We start from the raw sequence: 27845 nt of genomic DNA on the forward strand, positions 1-27845 counted from the left end.
TAAGGAAAGAAAGGGTAGCTCACACCATAGATAGGCCAGTCACCATTACTTGACTTGAATTGTCACACGAATAATTAACGCTAAGTAATGAGTTGTGTTTTTGGCACTGAACATTAGAAAATAATGAATACAAAATACATTTACGTTTGCCTTTTAGGCTTTGTAAACAAAACATGCACAGGGCAGATGACAAATAACTTAAATATATGACTGGAATTTAATAATTTTATACTTATGAGTAGCGGATCTACAAGCTCACAACGCATCGCATCTCGTGATGCGTTGTGATCTACCATTTCCGCTATTTTTGGAAAATGTTTGAAAATGTATGAACATTAATTGTCAACATGGAAACGATTATGCGAAATAATTACGATTATCTCAAATAATTGCTTACATAATAATTACGCAATAATTGTGATTACATAATTGTGACAGGCCTAACAATAGTAGCTCATTCTGTAACAATCGGGTGACTTATTAGAATACATTTTATAAAATGTGGGAAGTGTAACACATACATAAAAGAAGCTTGATAAAATACCCATGGATGGATTAGTTATGATACTCTACACTGAGTATCATACTTTTCCTTTTCTAGTAACATGTTTTAACACGTTTAACACTATTTTCAAGAGGTCATTTCCCAGTACATTTCCAGGACATACAACCTTGATGTGACTTATATCGATATCAAGTAATTATATGTTCATATTTTATTGCGACGGCAGGTCACAGTTAACTATGAAATTGTGCATTTCCCGTCAGTTGGTCACGTCAGTTGGTCACATCCCATATATGGTCATGCCTCGTGACATCACATGATGATGTCTCCCTTTTGACAGAACTATGGCATGACGTTAATGAACTGAAATTTAACACATTCATTAACACCTCAACAACAGCTTCATAACAGCTACTTGAACCAGTCAATTTATGGAAATATAAACATCTCACGGCAGTTTGGCTGGACCTGAGTTGGCTCTGTACTTGGACCTATTTTATTTCAATCTACACCAAATCTCTTCCCCACAGAATATGGAAGCTGAAGTTTAGTGATGGTGCTTCTGAATCTTTTGATGTAAGTGATGTACTGAATAACTTACTGTAAAATGTGTTACATTAACTGCATTTGAATTATTGTCCTATATTCCAAGTACATTACAAAATGAAACTGTGAAGAACACATTCATTTTTTAGAGTAAAGACTGGAACATTTGCTGTTTAAATCTGATTACTCACCGATGTAACAATCAAACTGTCCGTCTAGGAATAGTAGGACAAGTTTATTTGAAAAGCTCATGTCAAATCAGTATCAACATCCTCTAGAATGGAAAGATTGATTGATGGGAGGAGAGTAATAGTCCTTGTAATGTGCATGCATTAAATCGACCTTTTTGTTTGTTTTGTTTGTTTGTTGCAAATGACATTAAAATTGCAACCATACAGTATTACGTTTTCATAATAACGCTGTTAAGTGAAGAGGTGTGAAGTGAGAGGTGCTACTATATTAAAGTCTAACTCATGTTGATTAGTTGATGTAATGGTGATGTAAAACAAACATTAAACGCCATTAACAATAAAGAGACAATATGACGTAAATGACACATTATGACATACATTTTCCCTTCATTGTCAATGCGTTTACAAAACAAACATTGAACTAAAGACAAACATTAAACCTGTGTATAGGAGGGGCTAGCGCCCCACAAAAATCACACTTGTGTGAATCGAGGGGCGCTCTTATCATCATACATCATCACATTCCGTGCTCAGCCAATCCAATCATCACATTCCATGGTACAAACACACAAAGCTGTGCATATGGGGCTAGCACCCCTCAAAAAGCTGGACAGACAGGAAAATATTTACTCTACATAATTATATGGTAAATAAAAAAAGGGTTAGTGCCCTAATCCTTTCAGGATGGGAACCCCTTTTGGTGTTTTAAACAAACATTAAAGTCCATAGACTTGGCTGGCAAACGATTTACGTGCTCTAAACAAACATAAAATATATAGACTTAGCTGCCACATAACATAATCTTCAAAAGCCATGTATTCCACTCTAAAAACAATATTAATCTATAATCTCTGTAGAAGGAGCATGATGATTCAAAGCACATGACTAAGAGTCTATACTCTACCGTTAGTTGTTTAAAATTTATTTTAATTCATTTGCTCAAACGATCCTTCCTGCCACCGGGTTATTTAGCAAAGTCACATCTGAACGTGGTGCTGTATCTCATTTATCATTTGCCTTTTAAACTTAACACATCCAATAAATGGCAACATCACTAAAGAAAAACTAAATCATAAATCTGTGGTCATATAACTTCTGTTTAATACCATTAATCACTCGGGACTGGCCTCAGGATATGATCCTGTGGATCTTTTATTGGAGATTGTGTTCAAGTTTGATGGCATGTTTAATTTTTTTTTTTTTTTTGCCCAGACCGTTACGCTACGGCCTGGGCCGGCATGTTTAAATTTGCTGAAGTGCTGTTGCAGTTGTTCCACTGAGACCTTTTGTGGAAGCTTCTGAAAGTTATTAAGTAGGATTATATTTGTCCAGGTGATGGCCCTTGTCTGGCAGGGGATTTGTATTGTCACACCTTTACTAGCAAGGCTTGCTGAGGTGGGTGTAGTATGTGTGTAGAGGTCACAGGGAAGCATTAGTAACTCATAAGAGGCCTCTTTGAAGAGTCTGTTGGCAGAGGTTATTGCCTTAAAGTCTTGATCTCTACTTTCCTAGAGTATTGTTTTCTGCAGCAGCACTTGGACTGTGACAGATATTTTGAGAGTGTTGTGCTGTTTGCTACACTAGGGTAGTGATGTAATGATATAGAAACTCATTAAAAAATCAATAATTACTTTTCCATTCAATACTGGTTGAATATAACGTATTTTCCAGAGAATCAATGTTTACTTATTTATATCCATATTCATATTTCTTTCCTTGAAAACACAGATTTAATTTCTTCGCTAAATAGTTACTGTATCGATTTTAAATCATTGATTTTAATCATCGTATCGCCTTAATGAACGTCAACCATACTTAAAATGTATCGTTACACCCATATTTAGGTGGCTATGAACCTGGAAACTTGAAAAACTGCAGCAATAGTGTGCTGTGCATCAGAGCTTCAGACTTTTTTTTACAAATTCAGGTAAAGTCTTCCAATTGTGTTTAGTGGTCTAACTATTCAAGGAAGGCTATTAGTACTGGACAGTAAGTAGCATGTCTCAAATTATGCTGATCATCTGCTAGTGTGTGGAAACAGACATAATGTCGTTGGTCCGTCACGCCCCCATTCCCATTGGTCCGTCACGCCCCCATTTCCATTGGTCCGTCACGCCCCCATTCCCATTGGTCCGTCACGCCCCCATTCCCGTTGGTCCGTCACGCCCCCATTCCCGTTGGTCCGTCACGCCTCCATTCCCGTTGGTCCGTCACGCCCCCATTCCCGTTGGTCCGTCACGCCCCCATTCCCGTTGGTCCGTCACGCCCCCATTCCCGTTGGTCCGTCACGCCCCCATTCCCGTTGGTCCGTCACGCCCCCATTCCCGTTGGTCCGTCACGCCCCCATTCCCGTTGGTCCGTCACGCCCCCATTCCCGTTGGTCCGTCACGCCCCCATTCCCGTTGGTCCGTCACGCCCCCATTCCCGTTGGTCCGTCACGCCCCCATTCCCGTTGGTCCGTCACGCCCCCATTCCTGTTGGTCCGTCACGCCCCCATTCCTGTTGGTCCGTGAGTCCACAATTAGTGATTCAACAGAGAACCAATAGATCACTTACAGTATGTTATGGAACACAGTACTACTGATTCAACTGAGAACCAATAGATCACAATATGTTATGAACACAGTAGGTATACTACTGATTCAACTGAGAATCAATAGATCACATGTTGGAACACTTACCTGGCTCCATCCATCCTCATATCCAAGGGTCCATCCTTGCTGAGTGAGAAGCCCCTCTCCGGCTGATCCATCTGCATGGAAGAGCAGCCTGCATCTAGGAGGACAGCGTCAACACTACCTGGTCCAATCTTCAACTCAGTCAGCAGGTCCTCAAGTTCACTGAAACGGCCAAGGATTGGTTTTGCTCGATCACTGAAGGAAGCATTTGGTGGAGGGAAAGGATGAACGGAGAAAAGAGAATTTACTTAATGTAACATTGCAAACACAACCACATCTTGAGCCCGATTCATGTTTCTGATATAGATGGCATCTGTGATGACATGATTCAATTGTGGACTGCGCAGAGGATCAACGTTCACAGCCAAGCACTCAAGATTTCGAAAGGACATAATATATTACATTGCCATGATTGACTGGCTCTTAGTAGAACAGACTATGATGAAAAATATTTAATATATATTGGTCCTGCAGTTTGTGAGATTAGCTGTGGAAGCCCCCCCCCCACACACACACACACACACACACACACACAAACGCGTAATTCTACATGCACATAACATTCAGCTGACGCTGCTATGCCAATCACAGCTCAGCTACCACACAAAGCTCATGTTATCTCATCATTAATGTTTTCAATTGACATTTAATTAGAATTAGCACATCATTGGTGAAGTGCAGGTATTCTTCAAGATAATATATGCATATTACTATTCGGCTTACACTAATACGCCAATCACTGTTCACGTCGCGTAGCTACACTCACATTTGCACAGGGAAACCGTGTGTGCGTTAGGCAATGTCTTGTTTTCACTTGAGGGGTTGAAGACGAGAGGAAGGTCTGAAACATTGTGTTGTTGTGGGGGACTTGTCATTAAAGGGCATTTGAAATAAAATACATTTAGAGCATATCCATGGTCATAATGGGGACATACAGTTAAAGGTATGGGTAAGACAGTAATATGTTTTAGTTGCAGTTTCTCAGTGTTCCAGTTCTCTTCTTTTTTTTCTGCTAATTTCTTTGTGCTATCACGTCCAATTGGTCTACTTTTCAGGCTTGACGCCATGAAAATATAATCCTGTCGTAGAATATATAAGATGAAAACTACAACCCAAAGATTTAAAAAGTTTTAAAATGCATTGAGTTTATTTAAAAATAAATACAAATAAAATGGTCACAAAGGCCTTCTTCAAGATGGCTCTAACCCTCAATATCCTGTTATGTATAGCTGTCAGTCTAGCATTTCATTTCAAAACATCTAAGAAGACACATCATCTAAAAAGTCTTGAACATTCATCAGTTTCAGTTTGTAAATACATCAATGATGCGAATATAATCCATTTCTAATGGATACCTTGGCCTGGAAGGCCAAGGTACTACACTCTCCAGTACACTCCAGTACACTCTCCAGTTGGCGGGTCAGCAGTGATTGGCCAAGTCACTGCCCCTCTCCTCCAGGCTTCCAGCTATAGACCATGGAGGGGCGCCCCACGCGCAGCCATCACCGAGGCGCAACCAGCACCGGGAGAGAAGGCCAGACCCGGCCAACAGGCTGTGGTTCGAAACCTGGAGGCCAGGTGCAGCAAACCAGTGCTGGCCACACCCCAGCGACCGCTGCGCCCAGGGCACCCCCGCGGACCCGCCCACTGTCCTTTCTCCCCTGCCAGAACTAACAGGAAGCTCTCTCTGCCTTGTGTGTTATTGGGGGATATCAGGCACTGAGAGGTCTCTAGGGCCCTTTTTTAAACCAGTCCCTTGACTTGAAGTACTCTTCGGAGGTTCCCTCATCAGGAAGTGCCCCTCCAGCTGAATCAAGTTCCCTTGATTAGGGTGCTGGGTATAAAAAACTGTTTGGAAATACACTCGCCCTCCTTGTGCAGAAACAGGAAACAGACACCATTCGTTGCCATGGTTACCATCATGCCATGCCATTTTGTTTGTACAGTTATATTGCATTGCCTTGTGTATCTGTTTGTGTGACATGTGGATTTTATTAATATGGACGACACTTAATATGGCGCAGCCTCGCGTGAACGCGCATATCGAAGTGTGTAGGGCGAGTGGCGAGTAGGCGGTTTCAAAAAGGGGGTAGGACTATGGTTTGCCTCCTGCCTAGTGTCCTCTTACGTCTCACCAGACTGTTCGTCTGTGCGGTGTGCATGTGTCCGTCCTTGTCCACACTTGGCCTTACTCTGGTGTATTTGAGTCAAGGGAGCCTTCGTCTTTCAAAACATGATCAGGTAAGGAGGAAGTGTACAGTATTAGTTAAAATGTCGTTATGTGGACATGCCCACCAGTTAATTAAGTATGCCTGGTGTGGGTGTCTGGGTAATGGGTGGTGAGGTGATCCACCTGAACTGAAGCTGCACCCACAGCTGTTGTTGTATGATAAAGGGGGATGGGTTAGGGGAGGGATGATAGTGTGATCACTGTATTTTGCATTGGCACGTTTGACTGTCAAGGTTTCAGCCTCCAGGAAGAAACCCTAAATACAAAGGGAAGACATCATTGCACATAACAACCACACCAAGGGGTCTAATGAAGTACTGTCACCTCATGAATACATGAAAAACTGGAAAGAAATACAAAAGTCACGGCACTCCATCTTTCATATTTTTCCAATTTGGATCTATCACGTTATAACTTAGTATAACTTGAGGAAGCCCTGTAAGGACGAAACATTGTTCACTTTTGGGGATGTGCATATCCCACCTTATTTTCATATAACTTTTATTATAGTCACATCATGGGCCAAAGGTGCTCTTGCATTATAAGTGAGGGACATACTATGTCTAGGATTGTTTATATAAATATAAAACTTAAACCCATTAACATGTAAGTATATGAAATGTATCCTGAATGGCAGCCTAGGAGTTCAATCTTCTAGCCTAATGATGAAACTGTTCAGCCACCCTTCCTTGTCTGGAACTGTACAAGGCTCAGCCACTCCCTCAGGCACACAAGGTGAGATCCTCAAGTCATGTTCATGCATTTTTCATGTGACCTTTCAAGACAGTGTGAACAAAGATGATGGTAGAAATAAGCAAAGGAGCAAGCCTCTATACACGAGCCAGAGGGAGCAGTAGATCTGTAGCAGGATTGTCCTACTTTTAAGGTCAGGAACCCACATGGTTAATCAAATATATTAAAAGGGCATGGAAATCACAGTCTACAAAGCCTTATGGTGCAGGCTTGCAGCATGGGTATGTTCAAGCTCTGACATGACTGAGCCAGGCACTTAGTCCATAAGAACTGACACAATCCTTCTTTATCTTCCTATTCACTCACTTATTTTACTCAGGTGAAATTTACAAAGAATTGTCTTTGTAAATTTCGTAAAACATAATTTGAAGTCTCTTCCTACTCAAAAGCTAGAGCCATTCAGAGCAGAGCATACCCCAGTGGGTCCACTATTTCTACAACCACTGATGCAAAAGGAAAGATACAGTACAGCGAGCATGGGAGCATCTCACCCAAGCTGCCAGGGCTTTCCTTTGCCTTGCAGATATCCTTTGCTATCTTGTACATCAGATTTGTTGAAAATCTATAACAGAGGCTTTCCTCAACGTCCCCCTCACCTGCCCACTGCTCTTTTGCTACCTTGTCCTTAGAAACCAGTAACACACATATCAAACCTGTAAGGCTTTGCTCTTTTGTACTCGGATGAAAAATGTCATTCAGTAGTGCGGTTGAATTTATTTCCCTCAAGATATCGCGGATTCATCTTTACAACGAGGTATAGATTGTAAGGATCGGGCGTTCGTTGAATGAGCAACACAGCTAAACGTGTGGGTAGCACCTCCAAAATATTTGCCAAAATGGCAAGTGGTTGGTATTCAACCCTTTGCTTAGTGGATTGGATGATTGCACTCTCCCACAGTAATAAGGGAAAAAACACATATTGGCCATTAACTTTACACTTGGTGTTAGGGAACTTGGTAGCGGGAGGAAGATCGATGCGCAGCCACAACATTTGGCATGGTATGGGGCAAGGTTATAATAGTTTTGGTTTTTTCATTATAGTTTAGTTTTAGTTAGTTTTGACTTGTTTTTTTCTAATTCAGTTAGTTTTAGTTAGTTTTTAGAGCGGGTTTGCTAGTTTTTATTTAGTTTTTATTTTGTTGAAATGCTTAGTTTTAGTTTAGTTTTAGTTTAGTTATAGTTTAGTTTTAGTTATTTTTTCGTACTTTGGTTTATTTGTCAGGTATAGGATTAAAAAAGATCAATAAGTATTGTGCAATAAAACCTAAAAGATATACCATTTAAAAATATAAACTCTAAAAGTTCAGAAACGTAACTTTGGTCCTTTATTTCTCCACTTTGATGATACCATTTGGTATTGTGTTTTATATCATTTTAATCGTTGATCGTTGTCACCTGTACAACGAGGTATAGTCTGTATAGATTGTAAGAATCTGGCATTCGTGGAATGAGCAACACAGCTAAACGTGTGGGTAGCGCCCCCAAAAAATGTGCCAAAATTGCAAATGGTTGGTATACCAACCCTTGCTTTGAGTTGCTTAGTGGATTGGATGATTGCACTCTCCCACGGTAATAAGGAAAAACCAACACTTGGTTCTGTTGGTTGCATGTACAGCACATACACTCGTACAGCACGCCCAAGCTGATCCCACAAGTGTTCAATTGGGTTGAGGTCTAGACTCACAGCATTTCCACTCCTACATTTTGGAGGTACTCTGTGATCCTGGCTCTACGGGGCGAGTGTTGGCATCCTGGAGGATGGCGTTAGGTCCAAGATTCTGAAGATATGGGATCGCCACTGGCTTCAGAATCTCACTGCATTGAGATTGCCTTTAATGATGACAAGTTCTGTCTTGCCCGTGAGAGAGATACTGTTCCATACCAAACCAAGCTGTTGTGGCAAGGGTGAATAAATACCAACCACTTGCCATTTTGGCAAATGTTTTGGCAAATGTGTGCTACCCACACATTTAGCTGTGTTGCTCATTCCACAAATACCTGATCCTTATATAATAGGCCTATACCCTTCCGAAGTGCTCCGCATATTTTACTATCATCCTTTTCCACAAGGCACTTCCTTGCGTCTCTCTCCCATATTGGACTGTCTCTTTCTTCCAACTTTTCCTGGCAGTGTCCGAGCACGAAAATAGCGTTTGTTCACCACCAAGTGTCACTGTTGCACAGCCTAACACACAGACACACACACAGGCCAGGGAGGAGGGCTTACAGTACAGTACAGTACAGTACAGTACAGTACAGTACAGTACAGTACAGTACAGTACAGTACAGTACAGTACAGTACAGTACAGTACAGTACAGTACCACTCACTTAAGACGGGTTTGATTTTCCAAGTAACATGCAGTCAGTTTCAGGCAGTGCAGAATGTAAACAAGCAACGTAAAGTGTGGCTACATGCTGCCGTACGGTGCTGAAAACAGCCGTAAAACTTGTTGGAGAAATGAGAAATTAATCGAATGAATTTAAAAGGATTATATTATGAATTTCCGAAATGCATATAAACATTGATAAAAACTATAACTAAGGGTATTTTTTCTATAATTTCAGTTAGTTTTAGTTCGTTTTGTGAACACACAATACAGTTTCAGTTTAGTTATCGTTTTTAATTTATTTTTAGTTTTTATTTAGTTTCAGTTAACTAAAATGTTTTTTTAATTCTAGTTTTCGTTTTTTAGTTAGTTTTAGTTAACTATTATAACCTTGGTATGGGGCAGTATCTCTCTCACGGGCAAGACATAACTTGAAGTTGTCATCATTGAAGGCAATATCAATGCAGTGAGATATCGGGATCCAGCGGCGATCCCATAACTTCAGAATCTGGGACCTAACGTCATTCTCCAGGATGACAACGTTCTCCCCCACAGAGCCAGGATCTTCACAGAGTAGCCTACCAACATCATTTTGGAGTGGAGAGGATGGAATGGCCTGCCGTGAGTCCAGACCTCAACCCATTTGAACACTTGTGGGATCATCTTGGGTGTGCTGTACGTGCTAGAGTGACCAACAGAACCACATTGGATGACTTGCAACAAAACCTGGTTGAGGAATGGGATGCCATCCCACAGCAAAATGTGGCTAGGTTTGTTGACCAGCATGGTGCCAAGCTGTTGCAGCTGCTTTTGGATCTTCCAGCCGCTATAGAGTTCCCTAACACGGAGTGTAAAATGAATATAAAAATGGCCAATATGTTTTTCCCCCCTTAATACGGTGGGAGAGTACACTAAGCAATTCAAAGCAATGGTTGAATACCAAGCACTTGCTATTTTGGCTAATCTTTTGGACGCGCTACCCACACGTTTAGCTGTGTTGCTCATTCCACGAACGCCTGATCTATACCTCGTTGTAAAGGTGACTAATCAACAATTATATAAAATACAATACCAATTGGTATTATGAAAGTGGAGAAATAATGGACCAAAGTTAAGTTTCCGAACTTTTGTTGCTGAGCTTATGTGTGTGTGTATATACTATATATATATATATATTTTTTTTTTCTTTTTTTTTTTTTTTAATTATTATTATTTAATTATTATTATTTTGTCCCCTTTTTTTTCTTTCTTCAAAATAGCAGAAACAGCAATTTAGAAGTCACATACCACAAAGGACCTATAGGGGGATAACATAACCTTTTTGTATAGGATCTTTTTGTAGCATCTTCTACACCATGTTTTTGTAAGCCACTGAAGGGTTTAAAAATATGCAAAACAGTTACATAACATTTGTAAATTATTAACTTCTTTATGTGGCTTAGACACAGGGTTGGAGATATAAATTCCTTATGTAAGGTCTTATATTATTAAAGAGGACAAGTTTCAGTGGTGTGTGCTGAGGTCCACGTGTAGGCTCATAATTGCTTAAGAGATCTGATCTATTTATAGCCGTAGCAACCCACAACATTGACATCATTTGAAACTTAAAACAGAATAACGAAGAAACCATTTTTGTTACTCTGGAATCCCGTTGGATCTACCTAAAAGGGTTGCACTGAGACAGGCAAAAACTTGGCACATTAAATCACACATGAAATGTCAAAGTCATACGATTTGCTGACTTAAAGGTATATTCAGTGATTTCACTTAATTCAAATTGACTTTTTTTTCTTTTTTTGTGATAATCCTCCCTAGTATAGAGTGTGCTGACCATATAATTAGTTCCTCCCTATCACCAGTGAACCGCAGAGGTAAAAAAAAACCTAGTTTCGGCTTTGGTGGTGGGTGAGAAAGCCTTCATCCAATCAGGATAGAGGGCGTTCCTCTAATCAGGATCGAGGGCCTTGGCGTCCTGTTGGCCTGTTGCATGTCCCCCCACTGTAGAGTGTGTGCATGTGCATATCACCAGGTTTTTTTCCAAATCACCCAAATCACTGAATACTCCTTTAAGTTCAATAATTGTTAGGTATCCTCACAAAAAACATGCAGTAATCCTGGTCTCTAAACTGCAGTGGTGTCGCTCATCAAAAATAGCCATTCTACAAGCTCACAACACGACACATCACGACTGGGGTTCAGGCAGGCAGACAGAAAGAGTCGGACAGATGGGCGGGCAGACTGGCATGCCGATTGACAGGTCAATGGATGAGTTGGCAAACGATGAACTACGTCTTAAAATATCAATTTAACGATAAGGTCGAACAAATGAGCAATATAAGCTATACGCAAGCCAGGTCTTCCACAATACTGTGGCACCTCCCCTTGGCTCCACATCCCAGTTATCAAAAACAGTGTTTCACTTTTGTAAAATGTGTGGATGCACCATGGCCTCTACTACCCTTTGTCAAAAATCGTATTGGTGTAAGGCTCCCTCTCCGGTATTCATGCTTCCAACAGTAGAATGACCATAGCAATGAAGCGTATATGAATGTGCAAAAAGTAATAACCAACTACTTGATACATTTTAACTACCTCCTGACCTAAACTATCTATATCCGAGTATATCCTCTAGTTTAAAGATCAATAAGTTAAAATCAATTGCTGTTGTATTTTCTCTAACTTATGTACTTCTATGATAAAAAATAAATAATTTAAAATGTATTTATTGACAGCAGTGACAGCACCTCCAATATTGGCATTTTTCAGTAGGCATGGATTTTTCTAGTGACGTACACTGCCTGTACTTTATGATCACCAACAATGGGGATCAGTGATTGGTCGCTGGGGACACTGACATGCACACATCAACTGAAACACTAGGTAAGGTAACACTTATACTCTGTCGTACCACTGTTGTGCACTGAAAATAGCAGATCTACAAGCTCAAAATGCGTTACGATATGGTGCATTGTGAGCATGTAGATCTGCTATTTTGGACATGCAACAAAAGCATTGAGGACATCCGGAACTCTCAGAGCGGCCAGTATCTGTGTGTGTGTGTGTGTGTGTGTGTGTGTGTGTGTGTGCATTCCACATGACGTGCTGCCTCTTCACAAATCAAGCCTGAAATATTCCCCAGTGTTGACCTACTCGGTTCCTTTACCTGCGTCACTGAAGCCTAAGACAAGATGCTGATTGATTGCTTTCAGCAGGGGAGCAGAGATGAAAATATCTACAGTGAGTGAAGAAAAAGGAAAAACAAGCAAACAAGGCCCAATGCCTTTGAAGAATGGCTTTCCTTGGAATGTGAACTTGGGCTGAGTCAAATCACCACCAGAAGTTTAGAACCAATTCAAAGCAGTATACTAATATGTGTATCACATATGAAAATGAATTAATAAATTGATACAAAAAACATTTCTTTTTACTTAAGCTGTAGAAATACTTGCCTCGCAACTGTATTAATTGATTGCCCGAGTCCCGTGGTAGGAGTTCTGCTCTGGTTTTGGTGAATATTAAGTAGTTAGGGTCATTTTGTGGGGGGTACAGGGGCCACACATTAAAAGTAAATGAATTACTTTACTTTTACTTTATTTGTTTATTTGGACAGGACAATGCATATTAATGGCCGTCACATGGACGTAAATACACCGGATATAGCACAGTTGCTGATTTTCATCCACAGTCCTCACAAAGAAACACAAAACGGAAAACAGACAGGAAAACAGTGGAACAGTACATTTACATAACAAGGGAACACAGCATAAAAAAAGAAATACACCTAAAATAATATCATAAATGGTTGCAGCTTTAGTTTTCAAGCAACCATTTTTTCAGATTGAATCTAAAAGATTGAAATGTAGCCCAATCCCTTATACGCAGAGGAAGGCCATTCCATGCTACACAACCCTGTACTGAGAGGACATTTTGGCCGAATGTTGTTTGCCGGTGCAGCACTTCGCAGTCTCCTCGAGTGGTTGCTCTGGTACTGATTCCCCTATCAGGCTTTCGTTTAATGAATTAACTTAGGGGGGGGGGGCGGGCACAGACCATGTAGGGTCTTGTATATGACCCCAAACTGTTTGAATTTTTTTAAGTTATCAAAGCTAAAAAAAATGGAGCCTCCGGAGGATGATGAGTGGGGCTTCCTGTCAAACACCTTAAGCGCTTCCGTCACCACCAGCTATGGGACATTAAAACTTTTCTCCATTTACCTCAATTCAAAGCAGGATTTTCAAACCTCCATAAGTCGGAATTTTGGAGAGCTGTCCTTGGTGGATCTTCTGCCATACAAAGTTTGGATGTCATTTGGGACTCCCAACATGTAAACGTTTCTGACGACAGTTAAACAGTGAGCGCTTGCGCTAATGATAGAAAAGTGTGTGTTTTGGGTGTGTGTGTTGGGCGGGGGGCGGGCAAACTCCTTCTCTTAAAGTGAACGCTGATGGTGGCACTGGGAACTGGGATTTATGCTAACAGCTAGCTGCAATAAAAGAGTTAAGGAGTATAGCAGAGGACTCAGTACACAACACTGGGGGGGCTCCAATGTTTAGGGTGAGGGTGGTAGAGGTGTGTCTGCCCACCCTGACCATTTGGGGGTCTGGCAGTTAGAAAGTCCAGTACCCAGTTGCATACAGTAGGGCCCAGTCCCAGGTGTGCAAGCTTGCTAGCCAGCCTGGCAAGGCATACAGTATGGTGTTAAAGGCAGAGCTATATTCAATAAATAACAGCCTAACATAACTGATGGATATATTGTTATTTATGAAATATTTCACTCCATGTTCTATAATGTGTTCATGCATTATATGGTGCTATTCACCTTTGGCCCATATTTCTTAATTTCTTTCATGTCACTCTAAACTCTGAACACGACTAACATTATCCTAGTCCCACTGTCTCGTTAGAGAGCTTTCACTGATGACCCAGAAAGTTCTGCTCTCTGAAAACATGTTTTGCAAGATTCGACCCTCTGTCTCTCTCTAGCCATGCAGTCTGCTCAGGGAAGGTAAAACATTGTAGATAGAGTTGTTATCGAACGGGTCTAAGATAGAACTATATTGAATGTAAAACATTGTAGATAGAGTTGTTATCGAACGGGTCTAAGATAGAACTATATTGCCCACCGAGCCCAAAACATCCCTGGTTCCTGGTCCTTCAGGAAGTGTCATCATCTCTGGAGAGGAAGACCTCATCATCATCTAATGGGTATGGGCACATCTAAGATTCCATGCGCGGCCAAAGGAAGCTGACTCCCGACATCTTTTCCGGGTTTTTAGACAGAAGAAGCTGTGTTTTGTGTCATTTCCGTTTTTTTAGACAGCTGGTGGATGGAAAAGAAGCTCCACCCACGCGGCAGGTTGCCACGTCGGCCAGATTCCCGTAAAAGCTTGCCCCAGCGGCAACCTGCCGTGTGGGTGGAGCTTCTTTTTCATCCACCAGCTGTCTAAAAAAACGGAAATTACGCAAAACACAGCTTCTTCTGTCCCAGGCTGTTTTAACAGTGTGCCCAGGCTGTGTTAACCTCTCGCCAGGGGGAGGGTCCCCTCCCTCTCTGGCAACAGGTCCTCTGATAACTATATTATATCATTATCATCATTTTTCGACCGCGGTCGAGATCATGGATTCCACAATGCTACGCCAGACTACCCAGTCCTTCATTGCCACCCCCAGTTCCTGCCTACCGAAGCATGTGTCCCTAGCAATGACATCAGGGAACGACAGCTTTCTACCTCTGGTCCGCCCTGAGGCAGGACTCCAGAGAAGAAGGGAAGATATAATTTCGTCAGCTCTGTAGCAGTGGCCGGCAAACTGCGCTCTTCTGGATCGGACCAGTGAAGAAACACGGGGAAGGTTGCCGTATATTAGATTAGTCGATGGATGGCTCTTCCAAGACAGATTTTGCGCTCTCATTATAAGGTGAGTGAGATGGTAAGTGCCATCCAACCGATTCTCTTGGCTGATGCGCCATCCTGTGAGAGGGTTATCTAATAGTCCAATAAACAGGCTGTAACCTTAAAATCATGGATTCACAAGATCTGGCATTTATTGATTGCCCACAATTATCCCAAATTGAATGGTCATGTGATATACATATGAACAGCAAAGACACATATGAAAGCAAATACGACCTGTTACATCACGAATCAGATTCGATCATATCAGTCCACGTATCGGGGGCCCCCTCGAACCGCAGGCCAGAGGGTTGTCTGACCTGGAGAATTCTGACGTGTCACTCTTTTTACCAGCCACTATATAGAAATCTCTCTGTCACTCCGTGACCTTGCATGGGCACAGCTCGGCTGCACACTCAATGGTAACTGCTTAAAGGGTCTACTTTCCCCCATCAGTGTCCACCCTGACTGGACTTCAATTTTTGCTTGGTCTCCCATTATTCATTTGGGTACTTAAGATCCGGCCCTGACATTTTACCCCTAGACCAGCCCACAGAAAGCAGATGCTCTACGGCCCCGCTCCGTCGAGGCACACAAAAACTAACAAGCCCTTCCACTTTCACTGAACAACATCCCTTCATGTTACCATTACCGTAATGGTACTAAAACGGTGATGGGGCACCAGCCCATTAACTGGTTGGCCCACCGGTGTGTCAAGTGGCCAGTCCAGGCCTGTACAGGAGCGGCAGTACGAAAGCCCCCTTTTCTTTCTCCAGCAAACCGCACCAGCACAAGAGTGCTGACACTACTGCTGTTGCACTACCCGCCCTGTGTTCAAGAGGTGTGCCACCTCTGTTCAACAAGAATAGGATATATAAGTGGCAATACCTCAAACATGACAGTTCATTTTCACCAACATCAGTGTGTCAATCCGTGGCACTATGCAAAACCACAGATACATGTATGAAATCCGCAGCCTTCAGGCAACCTTATGCAAATTATTCTCAAAGGGCAAAGGAGATCACCACAGCAATAGGGATGTTTACGGCCACAGATATGAGACCATATTCCGATGTAGACAATGCAGGGTTTGAATACACACTACAAGAGCTTCGGGCCATGATGCATTATTCCCTTTCATCCACATTTCAGTTGAAACTAAAAACTTGAACTTCCCTCTATAAACAAATACAGTAGTTGAACATCTAGGGTTACATATTGTACAGTAGTGGTTCTTGACAAGGACTTCAAATTATAATGATTGAAATGCTAGCCTGGAAACCAGACTTATCAGCAAGTGCGCAAAAAATAAACAGGTTCCACACAGAGATTCCAGACTAGCCCGGCACCCACCATATAACAAACCCAACAGCGTAGCTCAAACACAGAAAGAGGAATACAGTATCTAAACTGACTGTCCAAGACAACAAGTTTGCTTTAAAAATCCTTAGTCTTATTTAACTCGAAGCCATTACATTTCTCATTGGGGAGGGAGAGAAAATAACCATCTCCTGTGCAAGCCTATTTTAAATGGTACATTGTAACCTGCACTAATCCTCTAATGTAGTCATTTTGTATCCTGTCCTGCCTTTTCTTTATGTTTTTTTGTTGCTTTTGCCTTTATTTTATATTTTTTTTATGGAGGGACAGACAGTAGGCTGACAGGAAAAGGAGAGAGACATGCAGTAAAGGCTGTCGGGATGGGGAGTCGAACCCGCGGCACACTGCCAGACTGGATTACCAGCCACGGTGCCTGGACCACTGAGCCATGGCCCAGGCCGATCCTATCCTGCCTTGTCACTCCTGAGAGGACATCCTCAATTCTGCCACCCACCCATAGCTTCGACTCAGTTTCCAAGCCGTACACTACAGCATGGATGGTCTCACTACTGTTTTATACATCTTCCCTCTCACCCTTCTGTCACAAATAACACTTTCCTCCATCTGTTTCTTTTGTCAGAGAACAGTAAAGAAAGTTGAATAAACCACTCATAATTCAATGGACATGGGGATCAGCAATTGTACATGTCCACATACATAGTGGGGAAGTAATCACAAGGTCTTCACTTGAGGCAATTGAATGAAAAATTGAATAATTAACTTGTTGGAACCTAACCCTAACCCTCCTGGGTGCATGCAAGGTGAAACGTTCGGTTACTTTGTAACCTTTGTTCTCTGAGTGAAGAGACTATGGCCTAGATTTTGAAGGTGCGTTTTACCATGTGGTAATACATAAATTGGCCTCGCTCTGCGCACATTCGTATTATGAAAGGCATATCGGCCCGTGTTGAACGCACTCGGCCCGTGTTGAACGCACACACATTATGGCATACGGCGTTCCTGAATATTTTAGCATTGTGGGAGTGTCCATATGTTAATTATTTTCGCTTTGCGCAATTTGCTATTAAGCCCCTTGACCTAAAGACACTCAGCGCATAACGATTAGACGTGGGTCTGACCACCTCATAAACGCAACAAGCACTGTTTGATTTTACACTTGAGCGGCTCTGGGAGGCTGGTAGAGTGTTGCCATGTCTGTTTATTATAAGCGGCTTCTTTTTCTGTAAAGTTGCTTGTAAATATTGGTAGTTGTACTATTTTGTGGTTGCTTTTCTTGTTTCTAAAGTGGTTATTTGGGCTTTTCTCCTAATGTTGTTTAAACCAGTGATCCTCACACAGCACATTCCCATGTCAAGGATCCCCAGATGAATGCATTTGCCCAACTAAGGACGGCTAATCCAAAAATTAAATAAAAAAAATCCAAGATTACTTTTGAAAATAGCAGATCTATACCAGCTCACAATGCATCACATTCATTCATTAAAACTATGAACTCTAGGGGCACGGTGGCACAGTTGGTAGTGCTGTCGCCTCACAGCTAGAAGGTCCTGGGTTCGATTCCCGCTCGGGGCGCTGTGGGTGCTGGCGGCGTGTTTCCTCCTCCGCGTCATCAGTGCCCATACCCGAAGGTGGAGTTTGCATGTTCTCCCCGTGTCCCCTAGGGTAGATACCCTCACAAAAACATGCAGTAATCCTGGTCTCTAAACTGCCTCCCCCTGGCCAGCCAGGGCGCCTGATGGAGGGGAAAGGAACTGGTTGGAATAACGTGTTCCTTCCATGCGCTACGTCCAACCAGGGAAACTCCCCCCTGTCAGGTGTAAAGGAGCAACTTGGACACTCAAGCATGAAGGAAGCATGAGTTAAGTCCGTTGCTCTCCCCAGGTTGGCGGAGGGTGTGTAGAGCCCAGGATCACATTAGATGATTGACACAGGGGTGAAAAATGGGTTACAAAATTGTGGGATAAAAAATATATATAAAAAAAAAAAAATCTATGAACTCTGACTGCAGGGGGATATATATAATGATCATTATAACAATGTGTAAGAACATATTTAAAAATAAGGAAGAACTTTATATTTGTGGACAATCAAAATATGTTTTTTTATTTTAATGTGGTGTCATTAAAATTAATCTGGATATGGCAGACTCACTATCTAGAAAATAAAAACATGGCACTTCATTTAAAATAGGTTGCAGACCCCCGTTATATGCGCAGTGATGGGCAAGCTACTTGGAAAATGTAGTAAGCTACACTACCAGTTACTCTCTATTAAATATAGCTCAACTACAACGAAGCTATCCCCAGAGAATTGTAGCAAGCTACACTATAAGCTACATGGCAAAAGTAGCTAGCTACATGGACACTACTTTTTTTTAAATATTTCTTTATCAACTTAATGATCAAGTTTCCACCGAACAAATTCAGTTCATAATTCAACATTTTGAACTAAATTCCATGGTTCCAAAAAATTAACGATTTTTTTTTATTATTATTATTGCCACAGCCTAGCCATTTGCACACCAGCTGAGAGACATAATTTAGACTAGAGAATGCTAGTCTCTCAAGACAGACTGTTGCCTCGATAGGCACTGTTTTACCGAATATTTGAGGATGGGATACTCAGATTGAGAGAATGCTGACAGGCACTTAAATGAGATGTTAATGTCCTGTAGGTAGACTTAGAAATAAAACTAGTGTTGACTAATCAATACAAGTGGCTCTTATTTTGTTGGGGCAGTTTCTGCACAAGAAGTCCGTTTGACTTGTAAACAAGCTACGATGAATGAACTGTCAAAGTCGCTAAACCACGTTAGCGATCAAATTTTTCAATATGAAAACTTTCACTTAGACAATAATGTAGGTTACACACGCTGGAATTAAAAAGAAAATCCCCCACAAAACTTTATTTAACAGTCAATTTGTAACGTATAGCTTTTGTTGAAAGCTACGTCACTACTTGGGTCTAAAAATAGCTACACTACAAAAAACGCTACTTGGTTCAAAAGGAGTGAAGCTACCATCAAGCTACTGATAAATGTAGTTAAGCTATGTAGCTTCGCTACTTGTAGCTAGCTACTGCCCAACACTGTATATGCGCTTATCTTTATAGACCTATTTACTTGTTTCTATGAGACATGGCAACAGCCCTTTTTTGCGTCTTTCTTTTGTAAAATGTTGAGATTAGAAACGGCCATAATTCTTTCATTTCTCAACCTTAAAAATAAATAAAAACATCTCCATAATCCTTGGGAAGTTTGCTTTCATATGCTGTATCACACCATACCATCGGGGCCACAGCATTACGCAGCACGCATTCAACTTATTCCTTCGTCGTGACTTGAATGAAATAAAATATAATAAACGTTATTTTACTGGTGTTTTTCAATAGAAACAAATAAAGAGCGTGTGTAGGCTACTGTGTGCAAGTGCAACAGTGCATGCACTAGGCTATATTTCTTCCGTGTCGGGATGGTGATTGAGCTCTTCAAGTTCACAGCCCGTTTGTCTTTCATAAAAAAACGTTGATATTAGCCTATAAACACTCATGGTTCTCTCATTTCTCAACCGATTTATTAAATCTCCATATTCCTTAGGAATCTTGCTTTCATTCGCTGTATGGTACATGGTTCCATCGTTATCGAATTAAACAATATCAAACGAACTTGCATGTTCGGGGGTTAGACGATTCTGGGAACATTACGCATGGATTGCCAATTTGCCAATATGCTGCTATCTACTCGCAGTTCCATTCCGATCTGAAAGGTATAGGTGGGTCTGTTCTTTTGAGGCATAAAGGTGTGTCTTAAAGAGATATCCACGTCACAAGTGAGATGGACAATTCCCCATACATATGAAATATGTTGGTGGAGAGATACAGGTCGATTAACCAGTTCCAATAATATTACTAATCATATTACAGTTTTTAGAGCTGGGGGCGTGTGGTATGTCATATTGCAATTTTGGGCATGTTAAGAAGCGCTTTCGACACCCCGTGCATTGCGCAAAACGGCCTTGAATTAGTCATGGGTGTGTTTAAGGCGTGTTTGAGACATACCCAATCAACATGTCCGTACTATTCTCTTTACCAGTCAGCTGATGTCACATACGGAATGCGCACTTTGGGGATCGTGGTATTACATTTCTTCAGGCTGGCAGCCTGGCACCATAGAAGACATGACATGACTTTGTCACATTTGGGTTAATTATTCCTATTGCACTGCATGCGATCACCTTTATGCCTCAAAAGAACAGACCCACCTATACCTTTCAGATCGGAATGGAACTGCGAGTAGATAGCAGCATATTGGCAAATTGGCAATCCATGCGTAATGTTCCCAGAATCGTCTAACCCCCGAACATGCAAGTTCGTTTGATATTGTTTAATTCGATAGACGATACGATAGAACCATGTACCATACAGCGAATGAAAGCAAGATTCCTAAGGAATATGGAGATTTTTACATTTAATAAAACGGTTGAGAAATGAGAGAACCATGAGTGTTTATAGGCTAATATCAACGTTTTTTTATGAAAGACAAACGGGCTGTAAACTTGAAGAGCTCAATCACCATCCCGACACGGAAGAAATATAGCCTAGTGCATGCATGTATATGCACTGTTGCACTTGCACACAGTAGCCTACACACGCTCTTTATTTGTTTCTATTGAAAAACACCAGTAAAATAACGTTTATTATATTTTATTTCATTCAAGTCACGATGAAGGAATGAGTTGAATGCGTGCTGCGTAATGCTGTGGCCCCGATGGTATGGTCTTTGCTGAGTTCGCTCGTAGCATTTTATTGAAGAAGACTTGAATCGGGTGTGATACAGCATATGAAAGCAAACTTCCCAAGGATTATGGAGATGTTTTTATTTATTTTTAAGGTTGAGAAATGAAAGAATTATGGCCGTTTCTAATCTCAACATTTTACAAAAGAAAGACGCAAAAAAAGGCTGTTGCCATGTCTCATAGAAACAAGTAAATAGGTCTATAAAAATAAGCGCATATAACAGGGGTCTGCAACCTATTTTAAATGAAGTGCCATGTTTTTATTTTCTAGATAGTGAGTCAGCCATATCCAGATTAATTTGAATGACACCACATTAAAATAAAAAAACATATTTTGATTGTCCACAAATATAAAGTTCTTCCTTATTTTTAAATATGTTCTTGCACATTGTTATAATGATCATTATATATATCCCCCTGCAGTCAGAGTTCATAGTTTTAATGAATGAATGTGATGCATTGTGAGCTGGTATAGATCTGCTATTTTCAAAAGTAATCTTGGAATTTTTTTATTTAATTTTTGGATTAGCCGTCCTTAGTTGGGCAAATGCATTCATCTGGGGATCCTTGACATGGGAATGTGCTGTGTGAGGATCACTGGTTTAAACAACATTAGGAGAAAAGCCCAAATAACCACTTTAGAAACAAGAAAAGCAACCACAAAATAGTACAACTACCAATATTTACAAGCAACTTTACAGAAAAAGAAGCCGCTTATAATAAACAGACATGGCAACACTCTACCAGCCTCCCAGAGCCGCTCAAGTGTAAAATCAAACAGTGCTTGTTGCGTTTATGAGGTGGTCAGACCCACGTCTAATCGTTATGCGCTGAGTGTCTTTAGGTCAAGGGGCTTAATAGCAAATTGCGCAAAGCGAAAATAATTAACATATGGACACTCCCACAATGCTAAAATATTCAGGAACGCCGTATGCCATAATGTGTGTGCGTTCAACACGGGCCGAGTGCGTTCAACACGGGCCGATATGCCTTTCATAATACGAATGTGCGCAGAGCGAGGCCAATTTATGTATTACCACATGGTAAAACGCACCTTCAAAATCTAGGCCATAGTCTCTTCACTCAGAGAACAAAGGTTACAAAGTAACCGAACGTTCTCTATCGTATCGAGACTATCTCTCCACCAACATATTTCTTATGTATGGGGAACTCTGTAAGACAACACCAGTGGGCTCCGACCCAGCCCATACTGCATTTTGAATTATTTATCATGTATGTTCCATGTAATGTATTTACAACCCCTAGCAAGACGCTAAGGCCAGAGACCACAGGGGTGAAGGGCCGCCCAAGCCAGCCCACCAGACGCAAGGCTGGCTTGACTGGTGAAGGTGACAACGACACCTACCGCTGAGTAGCATGCGAGACCAACTCCCGAAGGGAGCGAATGCTGCATGTTCAGCCGATATAACCAGGTGAATGTCGACTGAATAGACTATGTCGCCGCTGTGCAGATCTCTGTCAGAGACGCACCTTTCCGCAGCATCCCCAGGTGGCGTGTGCCTGCCCTCTAGGCGGCACTGGTACTCCTGCCTGTTTGTGTGCTGGATAACCTCTGTGATCCATGCACTCTCACTTGAAGCACTCAAAGAGCTGGTCCGTTACTCTGTGGGCCTTGTGTGGCCCTGACATACGACTCTAATGCTCCAGAGTGGGGACTGACTCCTTCTTTGTACGTCGACTGTCTGTACATCGACTGTCTGTATGACGACGGTAGGGCTGACGCCCGTCAGCAATACAACGGTACAGTGCTTCCCCCGCCGCACGGGTTCTACCACACAGTCTACACCAGAGTGCGTGAACGGCTTTCGCCGTAATACACTCTCTCTCACGAGGCGAAGCAATAACACAGCACTACAGACGCGGAAGTTGCGCCCGCGCCAAATACGCCTGTGTAGTGTGCTGTGTTTAATGCTATATGCCTGGCAGGGCTGTTGTTTCACTACGCACACGCAGGTCCACTCCACAGAATATACACCACAGGTGCGTAAATTGACGCCACGCCAATGATACACCCGTATAGTGCGTTTTATTCCGCCTTTAAGGATTTAACCGAAGCCACTGGTCCTGTCTGTGTCACTGCAACCAGATCGACAGACAGGCTACACCACAGGAGCGTAAGTTGGCGCAAACGTCAACGATACACCTGTATTAGTGTGCTATAATTATGGCTATGTTCGACTGACCCAGCACGTCACCACAGGAGCGTAAACTGGCGCCCCGCCAGCAATACACCTGTATAGTGTGCTATATGGCCGTCGGATTTCCAACCTTCTTTTGTTTGTTCTATACCTACAAACGAGCTGTGTGACAGCAATCCAGAGAGGAGCGATCCACGCCAGCTCTCTAACCTGCATCCTGCAGTGGATTAATCCGGCTGCCAGTGGACTACAGAGCCAAATATGGAGAGAATTCGGAAAACTAAAATTAGGTTCTTTAGGAGGACTCCTTTGACAGCCAATGCATATAAACCCAACTCAACGGATAAAGGTTGGAGAAACTGCGACATGACTGGTGACCATACCCATATATTTTGGGACTGCCCAAAAATTCAGACGTATTGGAAAAAGATAAAAACAGAACTAGATAAAATCTTTAAAAAAGATATTTCACTGAACTCAAGGTCATCATTATTAGATATATATGAACAAGTATTCACGAAGGACCAGTGCTATATATTACATATTCTGTTAATAGTGGCAAGGAAGATGGTGACACTTAATTGGATGAAACCCAACCCCCCTACTATGGATCAGTGGCGACAAAAAATTAAACAAATATACAAGATGGAATACATGACAGGCCAGCTTCAAATGAAGCTTCCTTACTTCAAAAGGAGATGGGAGTTAGTGGCAGAATATCTGGAAGCAGAATCTACAAATGACGCTGCCCAGATACACTAAATTAAAAACAAAAAATATAGATACTCTAAATTAAAAACCTCCCATATCACAGTGAAATTTTAAGTAATTATGTAATTATCCCCAAGGCACTCTCAAGGCAAACAATACTATACAATATATTACTATGTATTTTTGTTTTTTCTTTTATTTTCTTTCTTTTTCTTGTAATGTCATTTATTTTACTTCTGTAATATGAAATGAAATTGCCTGTAAATGATTCTATAATGGCAATAAACAAATCCGGCTGCCAGAACTCGTGACTCAGTTAACTCAGTTATTGTTGATAACTTGCTCTGCACTTCTGTCGAGGAGACCACGTCTTGGACTGCTTGGTGGAGATCAAAAAATCATTGTAATCACGCACACCTGGGCCTTATATACCCGTGCGTGCCAGTACAACTGGTGTGTCTTAAAGAGATATCCACGTCACGAGTGAGGTGGGGACATTCCCCATACATATGTATGGGGAACATGGGGACATTACAAGAAAAATAAATAAAATAAAATAAAAGATAGTCTTGATACGATAGATACGATAGATACGATAGTGGCGCCTGATGGACATCATGTACTGTAGGAGCTTTAGCCATTCCAGGCAAGATAAGGATGTGCTGCTGCTGCTCTGTTGTTCTTTCTGCCCTCTACCACAATAACGACTGACCCTTCTGCAATAACACAAGACTCCACACAGAGGTCTCTCAACCCGGCAACTTGGAATCATTTCACCAAGAATGGAAAGTAGATTGAAGAAAATTGTGTGGAACCCCCTCATCCTGAGGACAGTGTTCTTTGTGCCTGTCATAGTTACACACTATTTCTGTTACTTAATCATTGTCAGGGTCTGCAGACCATGGCTGTATTTTGCGTGTCTTAAGTACCAGGTCTTATTCCCTAACTTGAGTAAACTAAAGACCTGGAGGCGTGGTCAATGCTCTTTGGCCACTCAGAATAGCCAAATGGCATTGATCACGCCTCCAGGTCTTTAGTTTACTCAAGTTAGGAAATAAGACCTGGTACTTAAGACACGCAAAATACAGCCCATGTCTCCCTGTCAGCCACTCCCACTCTCCATTCCTACCCTCAGTCATTGTCACACACCTGTTCCCACTCCATCCCCAGCCCAGCCATGCCCACAATACAAACCTGTGAACACTTCCACAATCAACCTGCTCACTATAAGACTGGACTCATGCCACACTCACACTGTCAGAACATTCGTCATTCTTCCCCGAGTTTCCTGGTTGTTGTTGTCTTGAAAGGTTTGATTTTTGGACTATGTTTTACTGCCTTGGACTCTAGTGTTTTTGCCTTTTTGTGATTTCCTAGATTTTCTTTGTACTAGCTCACAGCTACCTTTCTGTATGTGTCCCTTACTGCCTTGGATTTAAATAAATACTTAGTTTTTTAAACTGCTCTGCATTTGGGTTCAGTCTTTCTGCCACCGTGATAATCATTCTGTTACATAATATGCCCGGTCAAACATGCAGATGATTGTTTTTCCTTTTTTTAATTCTAAAAAAACAAAATGGGTATACAATTTTTTTTGGTTGCCTTAGGTTCAAGATTAAATATGATATTGGTAGTTTGTGTGGTTTTTGGAAACAATGAAAAGGCGCTAATAGGAGATAACAAAATGTCCAATACTGTACATATTGTGGAGTCTCGCTACAATACCACCAGAATAATGGGCGGGTTACTATGAAAACCAGACAAACGCCGGCCTCGCCGACGCGCTCCGCCCACGGACGCGTCATAGACGGCATCTACTATCCCAGTGCGATCCTACATCAGCTGCGGCTGATGCGGCCGCCACCCGATTGGCAATCAGCGACAGCCGCAACCTGTCAGCCGCGCCCTTTATAAACGCCAGTGGAACTTAGCCCTGACACTGGCTGGTTCACCCAAGAACGCTCGGACAGTGTATGTCGGCAGCTTGGCGCTGGATGGCTTGTAGGAGTGGGGCTGAAAGCACACACGGGAGTGTGTGCCCCCCATAACCAAGTGTCGCTTGGAAAGCGGTGCATACCGGGAGACCCTCCTGACTCGGATCGGGGACGAGTAGCAGAAGACGGGACCCTAGTATCCACCGGCAGACCACCGCACATTAAGGTCACAGTAAGACAGACGTTCTTTCACTATCACACGTTGACTAAGAAGAGGCACTTACCGACGCTTGAGAAGCTAAGGATAAGAAGAACTGTGAATGAAGAGCACCTTGTTGATGTTAACTGAGACGTATAGCTTACCTGTGTCACACTAGCGCTGAAGAATTTGAACGAAGAGGATCTTGTTGATGTTTATCCAAGGCTGTACATTCTAGTTAAAATGTCACGGTAAACCTGTGAACGAAGACAGGCTGTGTTATGTTTAGTTCACCCTTTGAAGAGACTTTAAGTTGGCGAGAGCCCGCCTTGCACCGGTGAAAGAAGACCGCTAGAAAATAGAGTGCTCAGTTTTAACCCCCTGACTGCCGTTGTCGTAGCGACACGGCCACCCTGTAGATAGAGAGAAATCAGAGTATAAATGCTTGTGTACCTACCTGTTGGCCGAGCCTAAGGGGCCCTAGCTACCATACTCACCCGGTCCCCTTACCAAGTACTTTTACTCTGATTACTCACCGATATGTATCCGAGTACTTCTACTCAAAAGTACTCTTCTTAGCCCTGTGGATAGAGAGAGTTACCTACCGTGATACCTACCTCCGGGGGAGCCTCCTGGTCCCTCCGGAACCTGGAAAGGAAGAAGAAAGGAAGTTACCGAAAAGACTAGTTGGTAGAATTGCCCAGACCGGAGTCTCAGGCCCCAACTAGACACTGACCTTGTACTCTGACTGCATGCTAACCACCCCTCTCATCCTCTGCAGTGATAATTCCCGCCTCGGACCCGGGACTTCTTGGAAAAGAATATTGTCTGTATGAAAATTCTGATGTGAAACTGACTTTGTTTGACCTGAACTGAAATAAACCCAGGGGCGCCACCGTGCGTCTAACCCCTGATACTGCACTCTGAGTCCTGTTTCCCACCCGACCTCCCACAATATGTAATGCAACTCCTATGGATAGTCTATCAGCATATTAAATTACTTGTTTGGCCCCTCAAGCAATTTAGTAGGTCTACAGTATACGTAAGGTTTTGCCCACTCAAATGGTACCAAATACCGATATCTGGTCAGGCGGCAGGCCCATGGACTATATTGGCAAAGAGGGGTTGGATGATTCACATACCTCCCGATACGATCTCGATACATAGGGTGCCGATTCAAATTGCGATTATGCGATTTTACGACAAACGCGATTTTACGACAAACGCACTGGATGTACTGATTCCGGGTGTCCAGAAATACTGATTTCTGGACACCCGCTGATCTGATCAACCCACAAGGCACTGCACGCCCTTGGGTCTTTGTTTATTGTTAAAGCCACTGTGGTTATATTATCCTTGACTTTGTCACAGCAAAGATTGTCTTTTGGAATTGTGAATAATATTAATTTAAAAAGAGCACTGCAGGCATTATCTCCATTCTTATGAACTGCATATTTCTCTCCTTCAGAGAACAGGGTTTATTTTCATATCAAAAACTCACATTAACTTTATGAGTGCTTGATTTCTATTGTGCTGCAATCTAAACAATATACACAACACCATGCACCACCCCTCAGCAATTTGCA

At 42.1% G+C, this 27845-nt stretch overlaps 1 protein-coding gene across 1 annotated transcript in view; it reads right to left on the reverse strand.

The window, feature by feature from the left end:
• mettl15 (methyltransferase 15, mitochondrial 12S rRNA N4-cytidine) overlaps positions 1–27845 on the reverse strand; it is a 350818-nt gene that overhangs the window by 280772 nt on the left and 42201 nt on the right. Inside the window, exon 4 of the mRNA XM_083791360.1 lies at positions 3924–4115. Within this exon, the coding sequence (XP_083647486.1) occupies positions 3924–4115 (192 nt within the window). The remainder of the gene's footprint in view (positions 1–3923; positions 4116–27845) is intronic.

This window comes from Protomyctophum parallelum (assembly GCF_964188405.1).
Source record: "Protomyctophum parallelum genome assembly, chromosome: 2".
NCBI classification, from domain to species: Eukaryota; Metazoa; Chordata; class Actinopteri; order Myctophiformes; family Myctophidae; genus Protomyctophum; species Protomyctophum parallelum.